The sequence below is a fragment of the Hylaeus volcanicus genome, chromosome 8 (genome assembly GCF_026283585.1).
Source record: "Hylaeus volcanicus isolate JK05 chromosome 8, UHH_iyHylVolc1.0_haploid, whole genome shotgun sequence".
Classification (NCBI taxonomy): Eukaryota; Metazoa; Arthropoda; class Insecta; order Hymenoptera; family Colletidae; genus Hylaeus; species Hylaeus volcanicus.
Window position 1 is genome coordinate 1,723,931 of NC_071983.1, and position 26,252 is coordinate 1,750,182.

At 34.1% G+C, this 26,252-nt stretch overlaps 6 protein-coding genes across 14 annotated transcripts; 1 reads left to right on the forward strand and 5 right to left on the reverse strand.

Moving 5' to 3' along the window:
- Positions 1–7,252: 7,252 nt before the first annotated feature.
- On the reverse strand, positions 7,253–9,650 carry LOC128880841 (CD2 antigen cytoplasmic tail-binding protein 2 homolog). Its single transcript, XM_054131330.1, has 6 exons — positions 9,071–9,650; positions 8,844–9,007; positions 8,397–8,580; positions 8,129–8,310; positions 7,943–8,051; positions 7,253–7,874 (listed from the first exon to the last, which is right to left on the reverse strand). The coding sequence occupies exons 1-6, from the start codon at positions 9,207–9,209 to the stop codon at positions 7,639–7,641; spliced, it is 1,014 nt and encodes a 337-aa protein (XP_053987305.1). The 5' UTR covers positions 9,210–9,650; the 3' UTR covers positions 7,253–7,638.
- Positions 9,651–10,421: 771 nt separating this feature from the next.
- Positions 10,422–12,962, forward strand: LOC128880847 (leucine-rich repeat-containing protein 28-like). 6 transcript variants are annotated; one of them, XM_054131342.1, is made up of 8 exons: positions 10,422–10,550; positions 10,671–10,784; positions 11,128–11,608; positions 11,686–11,872; positions 11,991–12,149; positions 12,221–12,406; positions 12,493–12,756; positions 12,819–12,962. In XM_054131342.1, exons 3-8 carry the CDS (start codon positions 11,239–11,241, stop codon positions 12,883–12,885), a joined length of 1,233 nt encoding a protein of 410 aa, XP_053987317.1. In that variant the 5' UTR covers positions 10,422–10,550; positions 10,671–10,784; positions 11,128–11,238; the 3' UTR covers positions 12,886–12,962. The 6 variants fall into 6 exon arrangements, with proteins under 6 accessions (XP_053987317.1, XP_053987315.1, XP_053987319.1 ...); XM_054131340.1 differs by having other exon boundaries at positions 11,131–11,608; XM_054131344.1 differs by having other exon boundaries at positions 11,249–11,608.
- LOC128880849 (ubiquitin-associated protein 1) lies at positions 12,781–14,941 on the reverse strand. Its single transcript, XM_054131347.1, has 4 exons — positions 14,476–14,941; positions 14,069–14,389; positions 13,774–14,001; positions 12,781–13,692 (listed from the first exon to the last, which is right to left on the reverse strand). Exons 1-4 carry the CDS (start codon positions 14,662–14,664, stop codon positions 13,243–13,245), a joined length of 1,188 nt encoding a protein of 395 aa, XP_053987322.1. The 5' UTR covers positions 14,665–14,941; the 3' UTR covers positions 12,781–13,242.
- Positions 14,942–15,052: 111 nt separating this feature from the next.
- Positions 15,053–18,014, reverse strand: LOC128880851 (mpv17-like protein). Of its 4 annotated transcripts, none has more exons than XM_054131349.1 (4): positions 16,837–18,014; positions 15,898–16,196; positions 15,690–15,821; positions 15,053–15,611 (listed from the first exon to the last, which is right to left on the reverse strand). In XM_054131349.1, the coding sequence occupies exons 1-4, from the start codon at positions 16,850–16,852 to the stop codon at positions 15,363–15,365; spliced, it is 696 nt and encodes a 231-aa protein (XP_053987324.1). In that variant the 5' UTR covers positions 16,853–18,014; the 3' UTR covers positions 15,053–15,362. The 4 variants fall into 4 exon arrangements, with proteins under 4 accessions (XP_053987324.1, XP_053987325.1, XP_053987326.1 ...); XM_054131350.1 differs by having other exon boundaries at positions 15,898–16,169; positions 16,837–18,006; XM_054131351.1 differs by having other exon boundaries at positions 16,862–17,995.
- Positions 18,015–18,203: 189 nt separating this feature from the next.
- On the reverse strand, positions 18,204–20,212 carry LOC128880850 (transcription factor E2F4-like). The gene is made up of 7 exons (XM_054131348.1): positions 20,027–20,212; positions 19,599–19,708; positions 19,215–19,485; positions 18,917–19,137; positions 18,546–18,655; positions 18,428–18,475; positions 18,204–18,346 (listed from the first exon to the last, which is right to left on the reverse strand). Exons 1-7 carry the CDS (start codon positions 20,132–20,134, stop codon positions 18,237–18,239), a joined length of 978 nt encoding a protein of 325 aa, XP_053987323.1. The 5' UTR covers positions 20,135–20,212; the 3' UTR covers positions 18,204–18,236.
- A 486-nt stretch (positions 20,213–20,698) lies between these two features.
- LOC128881451 (transcription initiation factor TFIID subunit 2) lies at positions 20,699–26,237 on the reverse strand. The gene is made up of 19 exons (XM_054132492.1): positions 26,061–26,237; positions 25,694–25,748; positions 25,441–25,604; positions 25,138–25,354; positions 24,814–25,052; positions 24,527–24,748; positions 24,236–24,449; positions 23,914–24,165; positions 23,627–23,835; positions 23,319–23,558; positions 22,985–23,234; positions 22,770–22,910; positions 22,485–22,675; positions 22,205–22,416; positions 21,907–22,126; positions 21,682–21,835; positions 21,442–21,606; positions 21,189–21,362; positions 20,699–21,115 (listed from the first exon to the last, which is right to left on the reverse strand). Exons 1-19 carry the CDS (start codon positions 26,102–26,104, stop codon positions 20,876–20,878), a joined length of 3,603 nt encoding a protein of 1,200 aa, XP_053988467.1. The 5' UTR covers positions 26,105–26,237; the 3' UTR covers positions 20,699–20,875.
- Positions 26,238–26,252: the final 15 nt, after the last annotated feature.

Consider the following 26,252-nt stretch of genomic DNA (forward strand, 5'->3'; position numbering starts at 1 on the left):
AAAAATCAGCCCGTGCGTGTTTTTGCCGTCGAGGGCGTCCTCAAAACGCAACGCGTCCCCCCTTGGAGATTTCGCGCGGTATAGAACTCGCGCTGATTAAAATCACCCGCTGCAACACGCTTCCTCTCGAGAGGAAGTTCCAGCTTGAAATATTCATTTCTGCGCGATAAACCTCTGTCCATAATCCTGGCGGTCCAGAAACGTCGGTCATCCGCTGAATTAGGTTAGCAAATAACCGTTCCCGTCGCGTGTTCGTTAAAACGATCGCCTCTGACCCGCTCGGGCGTTCAGGTGACATATTACCTCGTTGCATTTTTGCAAACGCGTTTCAGATTCGCGCTGGTTTATGGTTAAAAATAGCGCTAGATAGCTCGTGACGCATGTTCGTCGGATGTTAGTTTCATGCTCTAAAAGATTTACGTTTCGCGTCGGGGTAGAAATCGGAAAATTGGCCTGGAATTTCAGGATTCGTTGTTTACAGATTCGTAGGGGCGTTGAATTCGTTCTCACTGCTGCATTCGAATATACAGGACTGTATACATTGATACGTTTTTCTAAAGTTAACAAAAAAAAAAAAACAATAAAAAAACGCATTGTTTCCATCTCTGCGTTATCAGCGCACGCAATTGTATACGTTCTCGTAATTTCCCTGGGAACCCCTACGCGCTATAAGCGTCGCGTTGAATTTTAACCGTTCCCCTGATACGCTCCCGGTTAATTTACGTTGCCGTTTCGGCTGCGTGGATGGCAGCATAAAAAATTGAAGCGGCTAAACGGATAGAGATGAGGGTCGGTAGGGGTAGGGGGAGGGATGAAATATTCGTGCCACCTGTAAGAACGTGATTCCGACGGAAATTGGCTGGGACGTTCGGCGTTCGCGTATTTCTTCCCGGTAACGTTGGCCGCCGTCGAGTCACGCCGAGACCAGACAGCTCTGAAAAATTTATTTTCCCACGTAGCAGCCGATTCGGGGGCGAATCGAGGGTGAAAACGATCCCCGTTAACGCGGCATTCCGCGACGGTCCCGGTGACCCAGTGGTCGCGTCGGGACTTCCACTGGTCCGCGTGGTCGTCCATCACCGAGAACTTTCCAAAGTTTTCCCTGATACCGAGTTCGCGACCAATCGCGACGAGCCAGCTGGAAACTTATCGAGCAAGGACGCGTCATCCTGGACGATCTGGTTACGCGAGGGTTTTCCATTTCCCATTTCATGTTCCATCGACACCGATAAAAAACCACCAGACATCGCGACGTCTCCGTTTCGACGAAGGTGAAACGACGTCCACCCTAGAATGTTTTCGAAACGTTTGGGAGAAGATCCTTGATCCAGTACGAAGCGTCGAAGAGAATTTCCGCGTTGCTCGAGAGGGGATGATGGAGCAATGGAGGAGGTTGGAATACGGTATATCTAATTTACTTTTGTACCTAAGGGGTGGCAGAGTGGTCGTGGGTAAGAACGCGAAACGGGGAGGATCAGAAGTAGAATCTTCGCTCTGAACGATAAAGAACACTTCCTAGACATCTATCTGCCTGCGCGCAGATAAATTCCACTGTTAACAAGAAATTTTCCCCGCGTTAATCGATACAACGCTCTTAGTCCGAGCGAAAAGCATCTCGCCGCAAAATGGCCACTGGTGCCATATGGCGTCACAGGGGTTTAACGGGTCAAGGATCGTCGACCAAAGTCTGAAAATAATTTGATCAGTGATCCCTGGAAAATTTAAGGGACACTCGGGGCCTTCCCCTAATCGAACGTCGCGTACGCTGGCGAATCGAACGACGGGGATTTTCATTATTGGTTGTATCGAGAGCGTCCCGATTGCAGTCGCGCGATGATGTTGATACTCGCGGATCGATCGGTCCAGATTAGACGAACGTGTTTGAAGGCGAACGAAGCGTCAGGACAAAAGGCAAAGGGAACGAGGTTAAAGCCAGGAGGTGGGGAAGGTGTTCATGGCAGCGGAAGAAATAGATTAAGGACCAATTAAAATAAAAGCGAGGCGGACGGGGTGGAAAAAGCAAAGGGGTCTCCTGGACCACCCTCTGACAGCCGAAAATATTAGAGCTGGAAGCGTTTCGTTCGACCTACCTTCCCGCTCGGTTAGCCAAGATTCTTCGGTGGCACTTCGCCCGACTCGTTAGTCATGGTAGTTAGTCATGCTAGATGGATCCTGGCTGAGGAACGAAGACGCCTCGAAAAAGAGGAAGGTCGCGCGAAAGAGGGCCTCGACCGCGCGAGAAAAACTCGGAGGGATTCGTGTGGCTAGGCTTGGGGGACTATGGATACGTCGAATACAGTCCTCTGTATTCGAAACATTCGATGAGTATAATTCGAATATTGTTTGCACTCGGTCTGTATCTGTTCTTATTGGGGGTTTCTCAGCCAAGAGGGGTTCCAAACATTGATTTGTTACCGTTTTTTTATTTCTTAGAATACCTCCAAATATCTAGGTCCTATTTAAATCTAAGGGCGTGGAACAAATGTAACAAATACAATAATGCCAATAATAATTGTATCGAGATAAGGAATACGTAATCAAAAGTAATTCGCTATTTTGATAATTAATTACTATGACACACTTTCATCTATATTACATACGTAATATTCTATATTAATTATTCCAACAAAAATTCCAGTACTTCGTCGTCAAGTTGGCTTTAATCGCGTACAGTAGAGATGAGGGGTAGTTCAGCAACCTCAAATTAGAGGGGCTACTATTTTTTTTTCTTCACAAGTCTTACCGTCCTTTTCCTATCAAGGGAGGGTTTCGGTGCGTTTGAGGTGCGCCCCGTCGACGGCTATTTTTGTATGTAAATAGAAACAAAAACTGCGAAACGTCGAATGCGCATCGACGTCTTGAGTGTCCTGTTGTTTAAATGTTCGTTTTCCCGTCTCTCTGTCTACGATACTAATCTCCCGCCGGTTTCATAACAACGATGAGAGAATACCAATCGCGATTCGGGAGGGGGAGCTTTTTCACGTTGGTAATTTCACTGGTAAATCGTGGACGACGCGTGTAACGTCACCGATTTCCGTCGTCGACGTCGCTCGATCACTCGAGTGACCACTGCCCACTTGTTCGCTCGCCTTTTCGACGATGCTAAAATCCCTAATGAAGAGTATCGGTGGCAACGGGGATCCCCTGCATTTGAGAAAAGGTTCTCGTACAACGCCTGCGTTCGTCGATAGCAATCCTTTTGCAGCCTTCCTTTCATTTCAATTGTCAACAGACAAACGTATATACATACACATATACACGTATACATACATAACTATTTCGAAAATTTAATGGCATCATTGCCCATATATGGAAACTCCCATGCCAAATTTCATGACCCTTTGACCCACTTTTGAGATATAAAAGAAAACGTAAGTATACATACATACATACATACATACATACATACATACATACATACATACATATACATATACATATACATACAGAATTTTCTATAAAATTCTAATCAAGGTTCCATGCCTAGTAGTAGCCATAAGAAATTTCATGATATTCTGGTAAACCATTCTTTGAGGTATCGAATGAAATAGAAACCAACGTACACACACTCATACATACAAAATCTAGAGTGGACTTCTGATATCATTTCTATGACCTGATTAACGCATTTTGGACGGTCCGTTACACATCCAGTTATTATACTAGGCAATACTAGTATAGGTAAATATTATGTAAATACTACATATGTTTGAGTATTGGCTGCGATGTAAAAGTATACGGATCGAGAGTGTATTTGCGATCTCGCGAAGAAAGGTATCTATTCCTATTACGCAGGAATTTTTGACCGTTATAAATTCTATCCAAACTGAAACTTCTATTTGTCTGCGACCGTCGAAACTTATAATGCGAGAACTTTCCTTTAAAAAAGTTCCATTCGATCTCTTTAAATAGAACCTATTAAAAAAGTTCCACAACTGTTTCGATCCTAGTTCTGAATAAAAAATGTATGTACATACCGCGGGTCTATTTCCGTCCGTTATCGGGTTACGTCAAAAATAAAATACTGCACTTGTTTACAATAAAATATGCACCCCCCTTTGCTATACGTCTGTTTTAGCGTTGCGTTCTGTTGTTGTTCTCTGCGTTGTATTACAATTTCAGATTGTACGCATCGTCTGTATCGCAGCATTGACAATTAACGATTTAATTAACATTCCTCGAATTCTACGGACAATAATGTAGCGGGAAAAAATTGCGAAATATTCGATGGAAATGGAAGAATATTATTACGTCCAAATTAAGAACCAATAATTTACGTTTCAACCTCTGGTTTCATTCCTTGTCAGAGGTGAACGGAATTGTAATATAGACAAACATTTTCGAGCAACGATCGAAAGACAAGGAACTCTTCGTTCGTTACTCGTTGAACAAATGTTTGAGTTTGAAGTATGGGTTGCGATATTTCACAGCGAGCAAATAAAAATAATATTGCTCGGTGGAAGACACATTGCAAATAAATCGTACGCTGGATTTTTGTGCCAATATATTACTCCCGTTAAAGTGTTGTCTTATCTCTGATTTTTCACCAGTAGATTTCGAAAGGTCCATAACAGTAGCGAAACCAAAATTGTATCGACGAATGTTACAAAACGGAACCTATTATTTATTAATGGAACATGGAGGTGGGCATCGTACTTGTCGAGATACGAATGTCGAGTGACAAATGTAGAAATTACAATTGGAATTATAAATGAAATTATATTTCACGTTGAACGAATGAAAGCATGTTTTTATTCGTCATCTATTATTTAACCCTTTCGATCCAGCTGGTTTCTATTTGAATTCTGTTTGGTTCGAATTCTAAAAATTAATTGTGTTAAAATAGAGTTGGCTGTAAATCAAAGGTAGTAGCCAGATAGAAAGGGACAATTTGCCCCAGCACAAATAATGTTTTTTTTTTTTTTTTAAACATATGTTTAACATCCGATATATCCCACTAGAGTCGAAAGGGTTAAATACAATTTTGCCTAACCCTGGTATAATAAAAATGCTGAGTACAACGAATCCTATCTAAGAGGCGTTGCCTCTAACAATTCTTAAAACAACTCGCCTCGTACTAACAATAAATGAGGTACAACGTCCTCTCGACGTCTAAGAGGCATGCTCCAGGCCTTAGACAAGATTTGCTGTATTCGACTATTGCACATCAAATGTCTTGTAACCTGCGGTCAGAGATCTTGTAACCCGTCCAAAATGTGTTGTCGCGACCCCACGATAAATGAATTCCCAGGTAATAACAGAAACACAATTTACAAAAATTCGTTCAGTGTTCGTGCAAGTCCTTTGTCAAACACCAGGGTATCCGCCGACTCGGCCATGTACATAATACTCGTGTATCCGACGTAAATGAAGCTAGTACTATATAGAGTAGTTAAGGCTAGAATTAAGACAATACCGAAAGCGTTTTTCTTCATTTTTTATTTATTATTATTATTTTAGAATCCTCGCAAGGAACGAGTGTTTTGTCGCAGCTTGCGTATCTACATTGCGTTTATGAAACCGGCTTTTACGAATGCGTCCACTGTTTGTGCCGTTCTCACCTTGTTCTTCGTCCCTCGTCTGATCGTTTCTTGTCTGTCCAACCCTTAAAAACCATCCACGACGTCCTCGTCGAATCGAAGAAAAACCAATTGTACATGTTTCGTTGATCTCTGCGTAAACGTAATGCACTGTATCTATGTCAATTTTTCCTGTAAATAGTTTCGTGTGTTTATAGCCGTTCTGTACAGTCGCTTTACCTCCTCCCCCCCCCCCCTTCTCTTGCATCTGTCACAACCGGAAGTAGACAAACGTCGGTGACTCTCCTATTTCAATGAAATTGGCAAATTTGTAAAAGTTAAAATGTTTATTTTCGACGCGAGTTTTCTTTTATTTTTGGACTCGATAGCAGTTCCTTTCGTCGTGCGTAAATCAAATAATATACCGGAAGTATACTGGAGCTAAGAGGAGTGCTCCTGAGTGGAATTTCGAGTCTTTGAAAAAGGTTCCTTTGCTTGGTACCCAGGAGATCCATCGTGTAAGGTAATTGCTGATATTTTAACGTGGATTGTATTATAGAATATTATAATATAATGTTACAATGGAAGAGATGGACTCCTCTTGCGTGCAAAGACCACTCAGGGGTCATTCTTCAGAGCTTCAGAGTTCTGAGAGTCCAAGAACCCGCAAACCTGTCGAGGGTGTGATGTTTGCGGTGTTCGGTATTAACGTAGACGTAAAAACGTATTTTCACAATAAAGAAAAAGTGTATCGATCTCGTGTTTAGATTCATTTGACTTCAAACGACGACCATAGGAGTTCGAGTCAACTTTCGCTAATCTTTAACAAACAGAAATACTCCAAAGAACAACTCTCGTCTTGTACGTTGTTTAAAGCTCTTCTCGAAATTTCGTTGGAACTTTCTAGAGGAGCTACGAATTTATACTTACCAATTTTTATATATATATATAAAATAAAAAAGAATATATATATATATACATATAAACACATACTCACGGGTACATATGTATGTACGATTTACTTACATACGCGAAATATTTTACGTAACCGTATAGAAATTTCATACATTGCTAATAAAAATGTTTAAGATATCTAATAAAGTTATATTGTATATTCAGTATATTCGGTAGACTCTGTTGAATCCCTTTTTGCGTTTGTGTTGTGTACGTGGCACTCTATGTTTAGCCAACTGTTTTAATCCCTCTCGTTTTATGTGTCTGACCTTTCTGTGCGCTTCTTTTACGGCGTTAATTTCGATGTTTTTTTTATTTTTTTTATTTATGCTACAGCGGGTAAGTATCCGTTGACGATTTTTCACAGCGGAGGATACAAGTACGAAGCAAGTGTACGAAGATTTTTGGGAATTTATTTTCATAAAAAATATAAAGCCATCGAGTGGAAGGGACACGGAGTTGCACTCCGTCGAATAAACAGGGGTGGTCGCAAGGTTTTTTATGCGTGGGTACAAATAGATTTACTTTAGGGATAAAATCCTATTTAAAAATACCACACCCCGCGCGACTATAAATTCAACCACCCCAATTCCCATCGGACGTGCACAGAAAGTTCCTGAAGTGTAAGTTTGGTTTCTTCCCTCTATTTAAACGGTATACCGGATGGTCTTTAGTAAGACGTCAGCGAAAACATATTCGACGTATAACCTAAAAGGTCCGTGGATATCCAAACTCACCCCAATAGGAAGTAAGCAAGGAAAAACGGAAGAATCATCGTGTTTATTTCACAAATACTTTTATTCGTACGATATGTATTAAGAATGGACACACTCCGCTTCATGGATTCAATGTGGAATGAACTGTCAATCAGTATTACTACTGATGGTATACTCTTCTTTAAACACAGAGAAGGGAAGTTGTTTCTTTTTTAGGTTGTTACATTGTGGTAACTCTGGGTGCTTCTGAGTTGAACTTTATAACGGTATGGTACATATTTGACACATCGTTAGGTTAAATACTGCCGAGCTGAATATTGCTTTCGGCCGTGTCGAGAACTGTATAGAAGTATTACTTTAACAGTGTGGTACCACGATTTACAACAGTATTTTCAAAATATTACAATTCTAATTCTTGTTATTAGACGGCTATGTTACATTAAAATATATCACAGATACAGTTCGAAGTCCACGCGCGTTGCATTATAAAATTGATTATTTTCCCCGGTTCTTCGCACCCATGCTCCATTTTTAAAGTATCCCTCTTTCGACCACGCCTGCATTTGCCGAGTTGTGTGTGGTCCGTGAATTTCCGCGTTCTCGTCTTGCGACCATTTGAATTCCCAAGTCACTTCATCGTCTTCGTCGTCATCTTTGTCAGAATCTGTTGTTTTTTTAACACCGCCTAAAAGACATAGTTATATATGAATTAGTAATCAACGGTCTCTACGTAATTGAAAAAAAAATAATTACTTTCGCTTTCGTCCAATTTTGCTTTTTCTTTTTCGTCAAAGTCATCCGCGTACATATCTAACTCCGCCTCCTGTTTCGAGGGGTGGGCATGTTTTTCACCCTTCTCGATCTGTAAAAATGTATATTACAATAAACTTGTTAAAACATTCCCATACCCGTAATTTCGCATTTATCAAAGTAACTTACCTTCTTCTTGATTTGATCGTAACTTTCTTGATATATATCCATATTTCCAGTACGCGTCAACAATTCATTTGCTAATTCTGTTAATTTTGTGATACTAGTAGAAGTTTCATCGTCGTCTACTTCTTTTTTCTCTTTCTTCCTCTTCCATCTTTCTAATGTAGTTAATCTTTTCTTTCCTTTACCTATAGATAACGTTTACAGTGAACTTTATAAATTTCAATATCTTCTAATACCTTTTAAGTATAATTTAGTCCATTCGAATACCTACCCAACCTACATAAAGCTTTGGAAACTGTTTCTCCGGGTCGTAGATATTCCAATATCTGTTTATAGAGCTGAGTTGGATCGAACATAATATCTGGATCATCGTCGTCGCTATCGCTATCCGCCAGTCCTTGTATTTTACTGCTTTCAGTTTTCTTCTTTACACTTGCTGTGGAACTCGGTTTGATCTATCAAGATTATTCCTTAGTAATGTTTTGCATCACTGAGTAAACAAGGCAGGTTTACAGATAATTATATTTTGTCTGCTGTATGAAAAGATATTCTGATATTTCAGTATGTAAGAATCCATAAACAAGAAAGAATTACAAAAATTAAAATATATCTAACTTTCACATTATTTGGTGTTAAGGACTCGCTCTCGATTACGATGTATGTAAAATTAAATATCTTTAATGTCAATTACTAATAACTTCCAGTTTGTTTTACAAACCTGCATCCAATCAATGTTGTCTAACCAATTATCTCTAATTTCTTTCTCTTTGTTCCAAAGATAATGGCCCTCCTTATCAAAATGTCCTTCTTCTAATTCTTCTTTCATATTAAATGCAGTAAAACCCACATTTGTTTCTGGAGCAGTTGGCCCATCTTCGACACCTAGACACAAAATGCAAATTTGTATTACTGGTACTGAAAGCTACCTTGTGTACTTACACATACCTTCCAAATCGTCCTCGTTCATTACATTATAATTATCTTCGTTAGTTTCATCGTCTTCTTCGTCTGAATCTAACGAATTCTTTATTGGCAACTTATTAGTTGCACCAGATTCCAACTCGTCAAATTTACGTTTCAACATTGTTTTACTTCACAAGTACAATTAAAACGATAATCGATACTATTTTCTTTATCGTAATATTTTATTATTCATACGTTTTTATCGTGTTTTGATACGTAATCGAAACAGTAAAATGTTCCTTCCAATTGAACAAAAATTCTTGTCGAACGACGCTTCACTTACGTTAACAAAATATTACTCAACATTACACGTAGATAAATTCACTTTGTTTTCACAATATGTAATAAAACAAGAATTCTGTACAATCGTACTTTAAACAAAGTAATGCATTCGTAGTGCGAAAATACATACGTTTTCAGCTACTTGAGTTAGGCTAAATTTTATACAAGAGTAAGGAACACTGAACTATAGTAGAACAGCAGTGGCCCCATCGGTGGAATAACACCCAAGTTTAGAGCGAAAATAGTTTTCACTGTTGCTGCCAGATGACCGAGTGTCTTGCTAACTTTACAGTTACAACTTCAGTTTTTTATTTTAAGCGAGTGTTTTGCTCGTTATTTTTATTTTATACAGCTTTATAAAATTAATATAGTTAATTGGCTAATAAATGTAAATATAAATTTCCCAATGCGAGAAGTGTTCGCCACCTAGTGGTGAATATGCCGAACTATTTTTCGGAGTATGAGCAGCGCCTCTATCGGGAAAACGCCCAAGTTTGTCGTAAAATAGTTCCAACTTTTAACGTTAGATGGCAGCACTTTAGCAACCATTACCGACATCTAAAATATTCGCATTTTTGTAATTATTAATTATGTAATTTCGAGTTCAATTTATTGTAAACTATACTTGGCAACAAGCAAAACTATGTAAATGTTTATAAAAATAAGTAGAATATGTTATCATTTGATGTCGGTATAGTGTATAGTGCTGCCACCTAACGTTACAAGTTGAAACTATTCCATGACACACTTGGGCGTTTTCCCGATAGAGGCGCTGCTCATACTTCGAAAAAATAGTTCGGCATGTTTACCGCTAGATGGCGAACACTTCTCGCAAGGGGGAATTTATATCTGGATCGAAATTTAAATTTAATTATATAACCAACTGAAATAATTACTTTGAATATGTTTTTATATCACTACGTATTATTCTTGTTTAATTTGGCACTATGCATCGAGCATACGGTTTATTCCTGGCTCTAGACACTTCGGCTAATAAGCGTCTATTGCAAGTCACATGGTATTGTTTACAGAGATTTGCGACTGCGTACCGTAGATTATTTAGTTTGTATTGGTGCACTATATAGTAAAGATGTCCTTGACATCAGCTGATTCTGTATACATAGATATAATGTACGCGTGACTTTCAGCAAGTATCGATTGTATGGAGTGCAAAAGATTGGTAAGGTTCGTCAATAAAAAATGTACAAACACAAACATACCTTAATACATGAAATAATTAAACAAATAGATTTGAGATTTGACCGTGTTTCGAATAAAGTCATTTATATTATTCATACAGGTCGAGGATGACCTCGTACTATCATACATTTTATAGAAAATAACTGAATAAAATATGTGATACATGTAATTACTATCAACTACTCTAACTTCTTTCATCTCTATTAAGAAAATAGTAAGTATAACTATTGAATATAAAGCAGAGTACATGCTTTGTTGACAGATACATACTTTAACAAAAATGTAAGATTGTGCGATTTACATCGCTTATTTATTATTTTTAAACAATTATAACATTGTTAACTGTTACAAAATCTCTATGTATTGAATGTATTTGTTGAGTCCTTGTGTTCTTTTTTTTCTAACATAGTGTGACAATTTGTATAATATGTGCATACAATATAACAAATATAAAAAACAGAGTTGTTGCCAAATACAGTATCAAATGATAGTGTATTGTAGAATACAATATCAAATGGCATTGCTTTATAATAGGTTATTAATACAAATCTTTCAAGCAGGAAAGTTATTTTGAGCATACCCTGAAGGTTGATTGCCAACCTCAGAAATTCAGAATCTATTCCTTCAATTTAATATCAGAAAACTGTTTTGATTAAATTCATTTAAAAATGGACTCAGATTCTGCAGACATGGTGAACGAAATCAAAAGCAAGATAATATTGCACTGGAATTGCCGGGGTCTTGTGGAATTTCCTGAAGCAATAAGAATCTATGGAAGTCACATTCAAGAAATATATTTGAAATGGAATAAACTTACAGCATTGCCTCCATGGATCATAGAATTATTCAACGTTACTAATTTGTATATATATGGAAACTTAATCAAAGAACTACCTCCAGAACTATGTCAAATGAATCGGTTAACAGTCCTTGATTTAAGTGCTAATAAACTAGAACTAATACCTCCTTCTATAGGAAATTTAATTAACTTAAAGTCTTTATTGTTAAATGAAAATTTCATAGACAAATTGCCAGCTGGTAAGTTTTTAAATATATATATTATAAAGTTATATTTAGTCTGATCTGTCTTATATAATTCAATATAATTTTTGTAGAAATGAATAAATTGCATAACTTAGAAATTTTGTCCATTTCTGGAAATAAATTTGTTGCATTACCAGAATGGATTGGTTCATTGCCTAAGTTGAAGGAATTAAATGCAGATAATAATTATTTAAAAGAATTACCCAACAGACTCACCTTATCACCAGAAATATCAATCATTTCTGTGTGTTCTAACAGGTTGTTATATTGATTAAGTAGACACAATTGCTGAATTAAGATATATTAATTTATTACGAATAAAGTTCTGTTAACATTATTAAATGCTTCCATTTTACACAGAATAACTTTTATGTAGGCTAAGGTATCTACCACTAAATGGATTTGTATCGTCTCCTAGCATCAAATTTGATGCAAATGTATATTTAAATTATTTGTCTTATCCAGTTTTTTATCAGTTAACATCTCAAATTCAAGACACACTTACATATGATCAAAGAAGTGTTTTGGGTTATGGGTAAGTGCATTTTTAATGAATGTTTAATACGCATATGTTATAAAAAAAATGGCTAAATTATAACATCACAGATGTTTCAAAATGTATTGCGAGAACACGGTATTACGTACAAATATAAAGTTAAACGTAAAAACAAATGGAAAAAATACTGATTTTACAATTGAATTGCCACGGCAGCTTTTAAAAGTTCACAACATACATGAAAATACAGTTGTTTCTTTGTGGGAGTTAGCTTTGAGAAAAACTTATACCGAAAGGTAACTACCACAGTTTTATGTATCAAATTTTGTTAACCTAATATCCTGATACTTTGATACAAAGAACCTTTAATACTTAATTTTAGGTATAAGCACACACTTAGTATTATTACATCACCTGTAAATATAAGTGTTCAGTATGAACCGATTGCCATAAATAATTATCAAAACCTTGAAATTACAATGTACCCCATAAACTGTGCTTCGTGTAACTTGTTAACAAATGGACCTGTTAGTATTTGTGTACATTCTCAATGTCAACAGCCAATCTTCACGGAAGCTTGGGTTATTGTTGGTGTTAGCAATCATGCACAGTCTATAATAACAGTTGCATTATGCTGCTGTAAAAGGTAAAATACAGTATTGTCTATATATTCATATATAATACCAAAGGTTTATTTTAATTTTACAGATGCGCATCTGAATTTGCGAAATATTCCAAATTGGCCGTCAATCACGACTGGTATCATATAAATTAATGATACTTACATTGTTTAGTACGTAATTCTGTAAATATAACATATAAAAAATAAAAGAGCTTAATATTTTTAAATTAGATTAAAAATTGTTTATCATTTATAACACTAAACATTTAGTAGGGGCACTCAGTGTACATCGTAAGAAAACATTTACATATCATTTTATCTTACAATGGCTAGTATGTTGAATTGCTATTATACAAAGAAATATTATAAATATTTTAGTCGCTGAACGTTTGCTCCCAAAATAGCATGACTTTTAATTTATTTACAATTTAAGAAAATTTCTATTCACTTTTTGTGCAGTAAAAAAATTGTTTAGACCTTTTTTCAATTGCTTTTTACACAATTCTATATTTAAGCTATAAGGAAATCTAAAGCTCTATCGCGATCAATATTACATTTTAAGAGTGCAGCGGACGCTTCTTCTTCGGGAAAACCTAAATCTCGTAAAGTACATAGATTTTCATGGTAAGCTTTAGCTTTTTCTTGATTGCACTCTGTAAGAGCAAGGGCTTTCTCAGCATCCTCTCCAGAAATTCCCGCTTCCTCTAAAGACTGCACAGCCAATAAATATTCTACAATCTTTTTATTATCTTGACCGCCTAAATCACGTATAGCACGAGCAGCTTTCGATAAAGGAAATCCCATATCACTCAAGTGATGAGCTAATTTTTTGTCTTCTTCTGTCAAATCTTGTAGTAAATTCATAACTGTATCTTGATTTGATACCATTGGTTCTTCTTGTTTTTTTGTTTCGCAAGAATTGATATCACAACTTTCTAAATTTGACCAAGGTTTCCAGTTCTGTTATGTAGACAAGAGATAAACAATTTGAAACTTACATTTAGATCTAGAAATTTTACTTTTGTTAAAATATTTTATTACCTCCTTTAAAGGTCTTTCTAAGTCTCTTTGAAGCTCTTGTACAATTGTAGACACACTACGATGTTTAACATTTTCTTCATTGGTCTCTTCTTCCTGATCATTTGTTTCATTTTTAGTGTTATCACTTTTTTCTTCTATGTGAACATCCGATTGATCATCAACAGTTAAATCATTCAATATACTTTCTAACTTTGCTAGCGGTACCCATTGAGATGTAGGTTGAAGTACCTGTAAAGTATACAATATATATATTGATAATATAAATAATATAAATATTGATAATATAAATATTAACCTGAGCAAGTTCTTCCATATCATTGATTGTTTTTAATTCCATATTATCAAATGGACTACTTGTATCATTATCAAAATCAGCAAAATCAAGACCATTTGTTTTTACATGATCTTGGAGATCATTGGGTGGAGGAGACAAAGGTTGTGGTGTAAGAATTGTAGTCTCAGGTGCAGGTGCATTTACAGGCAATTGTTTTGTCATATCAGGCAATGGAGGTGGTGGAGGAGGTGAAAATTCTTTTTTCTCTCTCATTTTCTTTTCATCTAATCGTGCATGTCGTGCCTTATTATTTGCTTGTCTAACTGTACGCCATTCTGTCATCTATAAATCAAGATTTTATAGCTTAAAATTGATTTATTTAAACATAGAGCACAGTTTATTTAACAATATAGAAAATAATACTCAACCTTTTCAAGCACCGATCGTTCCAAACTAAAGTCATAACTTAATTTTGACACGTCTGGTAATTTATTATTATATGCAGCTGGTAGACACACTTTTCTTGGAGGTTTATAAGCCTCTGCAATCTTAACGTGAACTCCATCCATATAGGATGCAACTAAATCACATTGCGCTGATACCGTGGAACGCGCCATATTTTACAATTAAAGAATAGAAATTTAAAAAAAATAATTTTGTCGAAATTCAAATCACGATACACAGAACCTGTACCATAACCTAAGGCTATTGTATATGTTGCTTATTTCCATATTGCTAGATAACTTTTCCCACATAATAATGCATATTTTTAAATATACACACGGAAAACAGCATCTTTTATAATGAAATAATTTATACTAAATATAACGACTTGCATTTGACAGCTTACAATGTTTTGAACTTCTGATAACATTCGGTGCAGCCATATTGAATTTCGCATATACAATCGATACCAAAGATCGAAAGATTACCAATATTTATTATTTATAGGTTTAAAAAATAAATAGGATAAAATAAGAAAGTTCGTTTAAATAAGAAAGCCGATTTTTAATAACAATTTATTTCATCTTTATTAACAATAAGTATAAGTTATTGTCAGGAATAAAATCACAATAAATATCTTTACTAGTAACAAGATATACTTCTTTATATACTTTCATCAGTTCATATCTTTTGTTAAAATCTTATCTATTACAATATTGAACACATATTTATGTACATTTAGTTAAATTTTTCGACCTACTTTGTACTATAAACGATAAGTACATATATCGTTTAACCCCATCGTAAAATATAGTCAATTTTATACATTTCTATAATTTATTTGATTAAACTAAAAATTTCCTAAGATTCTTTACCGTATAGGAGGTACCCGCCTACTTTTATCTTCTGTTTGTACAACAGGATTAATATTAAGACTATCTTCAGCACGCTTTGTGTGCTTATCATTTATTTGTTCTTTTCGTTTACCTTCCATTGCTTTCATGTATGCAAGGAAAGATGTCCAAATTAAACTGCAGAAACTCACATAAACTACCCGATTGTGTTCTGGAATTAAAAAGAAGTTGATGGTTTGCAGAACGGGCCAGACACAAACACCGACCTGAAAATAAATAATTATTTTTATCTTTTTATAATAGTTATTCGTAAATATTCTCCATTAAACATATACAAATTCTACCTTATATGTGGGCCAGAATTTTTGTTTAACTTCTTCAACACATTCTGATACTGGTTTCATTTCAAGAAGATTTATACCAAAGAAGAAACAACACATTGCAGCAGGACCATAGGTGACTTGTTCTATTAAAGCCTATAAAACAAATTTACATTAATTGTCTCTACAATATCTTGCACATCAAAATCGTATTTTGTTCAATATGTTATACTTTGGTGATTGCATATTTAAGATCCGACTTTGGCCAAAAATATGAAGAGCATTTTAACCAACAGTATAGTGTTGGAGCAACAAAAAAACCACCATACAAACTGAATCTTAATGCTTGCATGTAATTTAATTGTTCATTTCCGGCGATTTTTTGTTGAAGTAAACTTCCTGTAGGCCATATGATAGTATAAGAAGCCATCCCTCTTACAATTGGGTATTTTTGCGATACCTCGCGAAATTTTCCAAAAATCACACGCATTTTTGTCGCTGCCACTGAAATATGGATAACTTTAATTACACCTAAAACATTTAACAAAAGAATAAACAGATTAATTAAACTTAAAGCTTGTATAAACAATTAAAATTATAATTTTACTTAAATTTGTTTTATACTGGTATATGTACTACATAAACAGGTATTTTATTCTACAATAACTTACAAATTATAAGAAAATATTATAAATGAAAAAGAAGAAAAAAAAAAGAGTACGATTTATAGTTCGTAATACGATATTCAAATACAACGAATATTCGAACAAAGTATTCAAATAGTATTCGAATAGTGAAACTCTAGCAAAGTATCTAATAATTTTGTATCGAATATTAGAATCACTAGTTTAAATATTCGAATACAGAAAAATTTGACAATTAGTCCCAAGTCTGACAAGTCGTTTAAGAATGGACGGTATAGCCCGCCAAACAAGAGTGCGCTAGAGAGCGCGGTGCAATCGATGTTTCAGAAATAGAGAAGTTTGTACATTCAATGTATTCGTAGTTGAAAAACATTTACCCAAGACTTTGTCAATTGAAATGTCATCGATTTCGATGTTGAGTTATCGATAAAAAAAAACCCTCGTAAACTACCGAGAACGTAAATTTAACTGAAATTCATGATGTAATAACGTTATATAGCACGAAAAAATTGTATTTCATATCGTACCCTGTATTTTATTCATGCATCGTACCTCTTCTGATTAGTGGAAGAAATGTCGACTGCGTTACCGCGGTTTCTTCGAACGTGACGCGAGGAAACTCGCTGCACCGCGGTTTTGTATGAGGTACAACCAATCTCGTAAGGTTGACACATCTGGAAATGATTCGCTACTACGGAAACACACGCATACTGGCAATGGCTGAGGGGAGACTTATATGCGACACGCGCAAAACTACCAATGATGACGAAACTGGTCGATCCATTCTTATCTGTCCTTGGTAATTTTACGTCTTTCGAGTGTAGTTTTTCATTAGTATAATATAGAATATCAGTGACTACGTATTGCTGCTTATGTTATCGATAATAACATATAACAGTTCAATTAATTAGAAGTTTCACGATGCTCGTGTCTGACAAGCCTGTAATACCTTTTAAGTTAATGACACATAACGAGAATAAAATAATATTGAAATGTGCGTGACGTCAGTGAAATTAAATAAAGTATAGACGAGTGTTTGGTCAGTGCAGTCTAAATAGAACATGATAAGGTTTGAAATCAAAACATTGGTCAATTAAAACTTTCAGTTGTAATTATACAACACATACAATAATAATCGCGTCGTAACGCGATTTTCTTCTAAAGTTAATTGTAGTTTCTTGGTCTTTTTGCTTGTACCATATTTCCATTTAATCATATTTTTTCTTAAATAATTACAATATTCACAAACTTAATTAAATGTCATTGAATGTAGTAACGAACATGTAACATATAATATCGAAAGTATATTGTAAAAAGAATAAAAGTACACACGTACTTGTATTGTCTGTCGTAAATCCTATCGATGTTATACATACTAAATGATCAAGTTCATACAATTATACATAATGTACACTTATGTTGTCTTGATTGATTTGATTCTGAACCTATCTACGTAAAGAGAATACGTAGTTTACTTTAGCCCAAGATATACAGATGTTTATAAAAAACATTGCTAATTATAACGCATTAATCATAAAAATATTACTTTCTTTATTATCTTCCTTATATGCAATTGCCTTTTATTTCGCAAGCATATTATGTTAAAGTTTATAAGCAAACATATAGAAATAAATCACATATCGTAGATTACAAAGAATCTGTCCAAAGTTACTATTGTATTATCAAATAAAAATTCAACAAAAATCGATTGTAAACATTTTGTTCTATAAATCTGTATTAATTTTCTATTTCTAATAATAAAAAAATACTGTCTGTATCCAATGATCGTTATCCACATCCATTCTTTAAAATTATATACACAGAACAGCCTTCAGAAACTGTTAACAAATTTTTCTGTGATTTTCGATATTATTGGCACAGTCTGATTTGTAAACCATCCAATCATCTAAACTATATGACTTATTACTCATTTTGCTGCAATGTCGAACAAGTCGCAAATCCCCTCATTTTCACTAAGGTTAAAGTGATAATCTTTCTCATTAGGCGGTGGACTTAATCTTACTAATGGTCCATAAACTGTAAACAAAATTTATAAAATTATAAACATATTTAGTATTATTTGCTTGTTTAAATATTGTTATAAACGTTTTTACTTACAGTCAGAATAAAATTGATCAAATAGTTCTAAGTCTTTTTTGGCTATGTCTGAAATAATATGTGACATAATAAAGCATTGTTTACTATTTACTACACCATAAGAACTTATGTTACCTACCTGACGTGCTGACATCACGAAGTACTATTTTTGCTTCTATTAACTCTGCATCATCTTCTTCGTCGTCATCGGATAAAACAGGATTAGGTTTACTTGCTCCTTTTGGCGGTCTAAATAATGATTAAAATAGGGAACTAATTATATTGAATAGTGAATACAAGAATTTTACAAATTAGTCTAATCCTACAGTATGGATGTTTAAGTTGTTATTGTATTGTACGATCTACACCAAAAGAATAGATTATTCTTAAATATCTATTCATCCCCTTGCAAGATCAATTACTGTATGCTCTTTGCAGGTAAAAAATATTGTCTTACTATTTCTTATGCGAATAGAGCAAGTTTCTTTACTTTCATACACTCTTCTTTACCTTCCAACTCTTCTCTTTGGTTTAACATTAGTTTCCTCCTTCTTTTCATCTTCTTCTTTGCTTCTTTTTGTACCTTTTGTCTCTTCTTGTAATCTCATTTCTAATATTTTATTATCGTATGTTTTAGCTAATTCTGGTTGAATCATATATATATTAATTTCTCCCGTGGCACTTTTAAGAAACATTTCATAATTTATTTCTTTTTCATCTTCCTCAGCGGACTAACAATGAAAACATATATACACATTAGGATATATAAAGCTGTATAAATATAAAATTTCTTAAGTAAACACACTACCTGCATTAGATTTGGTACGCTTAACTCTGTATCAGCAGGAGCTTGAATTCCTAATACAAAATCAGCTGGAAAGTTTTCTTTTACATCTTCGTACGTGATGTATGCAAATTTCCTATTAATCAAGTCATTTTCTATATTCTTTATACTTTGTTGAATCCATTGGGTATGCTTATCCAATAACTGTTCATGATCTTCTAGTTTTTTAATTTCATCTTTTAAATCAGTCAACTTCTCACCAACTTCTTGAGTATTGCAACCTGGACCTGCTCCCCTAGTGATACATTTAAAATATTGGATTGTATAAGAAATGTAGATCTGAATTTTAAAATTTACATAAAAACCATTCAAAGTATTAAAAAAATGATAAACACAAAAAGAACATACTTCCACTGGATACTATTTTTACTTTTCTTTTCTATGAGCCCAATACCTTCAAGGACGTTGGTAATATCATAAATTCGTCTTTTTTGTCGTACTTCTAAAATATCAGCAGCCTAGAACGTTATAAATTTATTATCTGATGTTATCAAATATAGTAAGAACTGAACGTTCCATTATTTTATAGGTTATGTAGGATAGCACGTTGAGATATCAAAACTTGCATCGCATCGGTCGTGCAATTTTAAATTAGGATAATTTATAAAGTAGAAGCAATCTTTACAATAAAAATATTGGCGAAGAAACTAAAATACTGATTCCATCGTTAGTTGTTTCAAAATTCCCGCAAGCCAGAAATGGCGTGTACGCCCGCGACAACTTAACCTAGCAGGTAGGTTAACTTTTTACATTCGAGTCTTTACGAAAACACTTACTACTTTTAGATCAAGGACACCATCGTCTGCTTTTTGCAATAAAGTAACAAATCGAGTCGTTAATAAACCAAGAGACTTCTCAAATCTACTTTGTTGATTATCTGCCATTCTCGAGGTCGTTGTCAAAATTTTCAAAACTCACTATTCCCTTCGAAATTGCCGCAACACCACAGACGCCATCCTAGCTAATGCGCAGGAAGTATTTAAATAAGAGCGCGTCTCTAGTGTCGACGTAGTGTTGAAGTATAACGTACATATTAAAAATGGTTATTATCGGTACTGTTTTTTCTTCAGGAAATAAATAGAATAATACTAAAGTTAAAGTTTGTCCCAAATAATATACTTCTCGTATTTGTAGATTATCTCAAATCAAATCACTATTGAGTAAAATTGTTCATCTGTTTATCAGTACAGATTTTCATATAAATATTAGTAAAAAGATAATATTCACTATACTGTGTATTGCAAATAAAGTGATACAAATTTAGGAATGGGGACATTTATTAAATGAAATAAGTGGGAATGTTATAAGAAAAATATATTTTTACAATTATTAAATTTCGATGATAACTAATTACGTAAATTTCCGACAATCACATGTAACACTATAATAATCACATGATATGTACAGTGAATCAAGGAATTCCATTTTAGTCACTTTATTTATAAAAATGAAAGAAAAACATTTTATATCAATATATTTAAAAATATATGTAATATTTACAGTTGTTGATCAATATTCTGATTCATGATACATTAAAACGAAGGTCTTAAATTATATAAAAATTATACATTATATATAGACAATCTTAGCTAGAAAAGATCATAATAGAATGATTTAATACAGTGCTATGGAAAAATGAATTCATTAGTAACAGTTGTTGCATCTGGACTGAGACTAGAACTTGCTGAACTTAGAGTTTCTTCTTTGATTTTCATATTGGAAGGATCTTTACTTTTTTCTTTCTCTTTTTCTTTGCCCTTATCCTTGTCTTTGTCTTTCTTCTCTTTATCTTTGCCATGCTTATGATCATGTTTATGTTTATGCTTGTGTTTGTGTTTCTTTTTGTCTTTCTTCTTTTTCTTATTCTGGGAAACGTAATTATATAGACATAGATATATATGTACGTAAACTACACAAAGATATTTCGACACGAATTACCTTATTTACGGAATCATTTTTCTGTTTGTGTTCTTCTGATTCCTTTTTAAACATTCCTGGTTCGAAACCTACTGGCCCTGGAGTTCCCATAATGCCAGGCAACGATGCAGAATTATCGCTGTAGTATTCCGACTTAACTTTTCCTTCGCCAGTTACGGAAGTTGGTCGTTCATCCTTTTTAATGTAAAAGAATAAAAGATTAGTAATTATAAATCGAAGTTTACACGTATTTTTGTACAATAATGTATCTCACAGTAATTGCCTGCTTTTGTCGTTTTGGTTCAGGACCATGATCCACTGAATTTGAAGGGCCTGGAATATCTCTATTAGGAGATGGTTTTCTTTTAACTGGGATGTTTGAGTTATCCACTTCCACTATTGGTGGTTCGTGTTTTACGAGTGGGATATTCGGTTTCATCTGAAATATATGTAATTCATAATGCTATATCTAAAATAACATTTCTAATAAAAATTCTTCATAATTGCAACGTACATCTGGTTCAGGGCTTTGCGGCCCTACTTTTTTTGGTTTCATAATAGCAGCAAGTTCGGGAATCGGAAGGCAGAGCGGACGTTTCGAACCATACAAAGTGTAGTATAAATCTACTAAATCACATCGTATTTTAGGGTCATGAGAAAGCATACCACTGAAACAATAAATATACTGAATATTTCTTCAAAAGAAAATAAACTACATAACATTTAAAGTAAAACCTACTTAATTAAGTTCCATATACGGTCGACCAATTCAGGTCGATCTAAACGATGCTTATGCGCTCTTTCAAATGGTGGGTTTTCAACCATAAGTCTCACCAATCTATGTCGCACCCCAGGATGTGGATCCATCTCAATCATGTCTAACAAAAATTCTAAATCTTCCCATTTACCATCCACCCTTGTAAAGTCAACTAACGCTTCTAAAGCTGCAATTCTAACATCTAAACAAATACAATGAAAGTGCGCAAATGTAATTAGCATTTAACTATTATATGTATAATAAGTAGAATCTTACATACCTATAAATTGTCCATATGCAGCATATGCTCTGAAAAGATGGGGATTACTCGGAAGATGACCAAATTTTTGCAAAATTCGTATGACTTTCAGGCAAGTGACACTGACCGTGTACTTGTAACAGGGCAATAATTTTTCCAAATTTAAATTTCTAGTGACCTCCTCTAATATAGCTTTAGTATCAACTGACAACGATTCAGCAGTAATAGCTGTCCTAAAAGAAAACATGTTAGCAGATAAAACCAAGAATATAATAGATTTTCTTTTCAATGCTTGTCATACCCCTGTTGTATACTAATCACTGGTGTAACGGTAGCTCCGAGAGCTTCGATTAATGCTGCTCTATAATAATTATCCGAATATCTATTTTTACTATTATCATTGTATTTAAATAAATCCATTAAAAAGGCTAATACTTCTGGTGGACATATACCGTGAGCGTTACGTAGTCCAGCCATTGCTACAGGTATAGTCTGAAATTACAAAAAATAAAACGTAAAGAAGTATAACAACTATATTAATTGTACCAGAAAATAACCTCTTTGGTTTACAAAATTTCACTTCAACCTTTTGCAGAAAGTAATGCTGAAAATTTTGAAAGTTATTTTGTTTGATTATGCGTCTACACGAAGCTGATCCAAATAATTTTCGAAATATGGCCAACATTGCTGGTGGGCCTGCCCATGTTGCAACCATTGCATTAGCTACCTGTAAAACCATACATACGGTATTAAATATAATGTAAATAACCATGAAAAACAAATGCTCTAGAGATAAATGACCTTAGTTAAACAATGCGCGGCCCGTAGTCGAACTTTGTAGTAACAATGTTCATTTTCAATAGTATCAGTCAACGCTAATCGTGTAGCGGGTGTTGCATGATTCTGCAAAGCTTCTATCGCTTCCAGCTGTGCGGTAACGTCTCTTTCGTGTCTTAATTGATATTGCCACTGATAATCGGGTTGTTCAATTTGAACAGCGCGCATAAGTGTCATGTCAGGATCTAATCTTATCCATAACACAGGTGAATCACTGCGAATAAAAACAAGGTTATATTCGAAGATTTAGTAGATATAAGAAATAGTAGTTTTAATAATGTCTTAATATAATACTTACTCCATAGCAGAGAGATCCATATCTACTTCTTCTCCGGTACACAGTGGAATTTTTTTCTTTTTATTTCGACGACTTTTACTATGACACGTTATATCCGCTCTTGCGACAGTACCCTCAATTTGTAAAGTGTGTTTGAAAGTACCATCTAATTCTTGAATATTTACTAAAAGTGGACCTACGTATTTCCTAATCCCTCTTTGGTTTGTTGTATCTTGACGAATTTCCAACTCTACAGTGTTTCTACGTAGCACATTTTATATTAATTATAGTTATTTACTACAAGAAAATCATACCTTATTATATCATACCTTTTCCTATTAAATACGAAACTTAAACTAAATTTTGCATGACCTCCAGTCCTAACCCATTGGTCTATAAAAACTGCCATATCTTTACCTGTTACGGTAAAAATTGCTTTTGTAAATACATTTGTACTAATTAACATGTGAGACCAAAGTCCAGAATCAATTTTCTGTTGTGCAGCATTAGCAGCAAGGGATAATTGTTTATTGAAAACCTAAAAACGGTAAAATAAATTTTATATCATTTTAAGAAGATTGAGGTAATTTTGTTAAGAAAGAAATTATAATAGTACCTGTAGAAGCAATTCTTGCCCGATGCGATGTTCTAACATTCTAATTACTAAATGTGCTTTCTTACGAAGAACATCAATATATTTTGGAGACATTGTATGTAAATTTCTTATTGGAAAATAAAAACCAGGATCTGGCGCTCTTGGCGTAGGTGCTGGCGTGTTGGCTGCAATAGGTAACGGAGCTGGTGGCTGAGAAGAATCTAATATTATCCCACCAAACTGCTCTTCGTATTTTACAACTTCTTGTAATTCCTAAAAACATCGATAATGTCAGACTTTGAGAAGCTTATACTGATAAACGAAAGTTAAAAAAATTATTTACCGATTGAACCCATTCTCGGTATTCATTATTTCCAAAACATTTTTTTGCATACAAGCCAGTTAGGTATGTCGATATACCTTTTGGCAACCATGTATCAGACCAATTTTGCATAGATATAAAACAGCCAAAAAATTGTTCTGCAACAGCTTGTGCCATAGCTTTTTTGGTGATATAAACTTGATCAATGATTGCAGTAGAGTGTAACAAATTCGTACTACAAGCGGTAAAATATATAATTTATATTAAATATATAAATGTTTAATGTTGGTATTATTTACTAATATTGCTTACTTTAAGATACTCATAGTAGCATATGCATTAATATCCTCATCTAATTCATCTACAAAGACTTGTTTATAACAAGAATATGGATATCTATTTGATAATGTTTCTTCATAAAATTCAAATGCCTCATGCATGTATTTTGCAGACACTTTCAATGATGGTAAGAGTTGAGGCAAACAAAAATGTGTTACTTCGTGCATATATGGATCCACGAATATTTCAAATGGTCTGAAAAATAAGATTTTACAGGTTACTAGGTCCTATATAAATATCAAAATGATTAATTAACTTACCCAACTGCAAGTGCAATATTTGGTGCACATGCAGGCGTGTTAAGAACATAATGAAATGTTTTTCTTCTCATATCTGGAGTATATACAACTTCTACAAGATCACCACAAGATATTGCTGTCATAGAATCATCAACAGTGAATTCCAACCTCCAAGTACATGGTTCGGCAAAACTATCGACGCACGGGAACCATAATCTCGAAGAATTCTCATAACTGTATGTATACATATGCGCGCCTCTCTGTAAGAAAAAGTTTAACTCTATGCAATTGAATATTAATGCAAAGAAAAGCAGTTTTCATATAAATAAAAGAAATTTGTCGTACCTCTGCTAAAGTTCCTTCACAATTTGGTACTACAAAATGTACTCCACCTTGTGGTTGCTCTAAAGAAAATTCAATACTAATTCTTAAACTTCTACCTTCTGAAACTAAGTGTGATGCATCTGGTGGAATTTGCACAACCAATTCCCCTGCATTATTATCTGGATCAACCCTTTGTGCTGCTGCCAAATGCATATTTGAAAAAAATTCCAATGATCGTCTACAAAAGTATAAGTATATTATGTTACATAAATCATACTTTTGCTGCATACAAATATTGTTCTTATTTGCCATATAAGTACTTACTGTTTACCATCTCCTTGACAAATATCCAAAAATGGATCAAAATATTGAAAGGGTGCTTCATAGGTATCATTTAAGCATACTCTGTAAATTCTACATTGCTTTGCATTAAGTTTTATAAGTCTTAATGTATCCCGAAGTGGAACAATCGTTAGCTCCACAAATCCCTGCATGGAGAAAACATAATAAATCATATAGAAATTTCTTTTAATAATTATTACAAGATTACAGATTTTATATACTTATATACACTTACAATAATGCTTTTCCTTTGAAAACTGATACCTGTCAGACTCACTATTTGATGAGCCGTAAAAAAAGAAATCATTAACCAATGATTAATATTGTACATGAATAAGATGAAATATACAATAAATGTTTTTATTATTCCCTTGAAATTATATTTAGTGTTACAAAATAAAACTCCAAATGAAAACTTTTGTAAACATAACCTCAATACAAAAACATAGAAATGGATTTAAATGATACATTCACAATCCATGTTACAATTTTTAGCATTTTTTATAATACAAAACAAATATAGCAACATGAAATTTTATTTATTCAAATGACAATCGTAATTAATGATTTTTGTTCGCAATATGAGACTCAAAAATACTTATAATTTATATGGTCGGCTATTATCGGCCGTTCTTTCTTTCTTCATGTTTCCATTTATTTTATTCCACTGATTCACTTGATCAATTTATGATTATTTTTGTATTTTATCCAAGTTAATTTTGCACGTAAATATTTTTGACATTTTCAAGCCAGAGTTTTCGTACAAGTAGCATGGAGTATGGAAACAAACATTG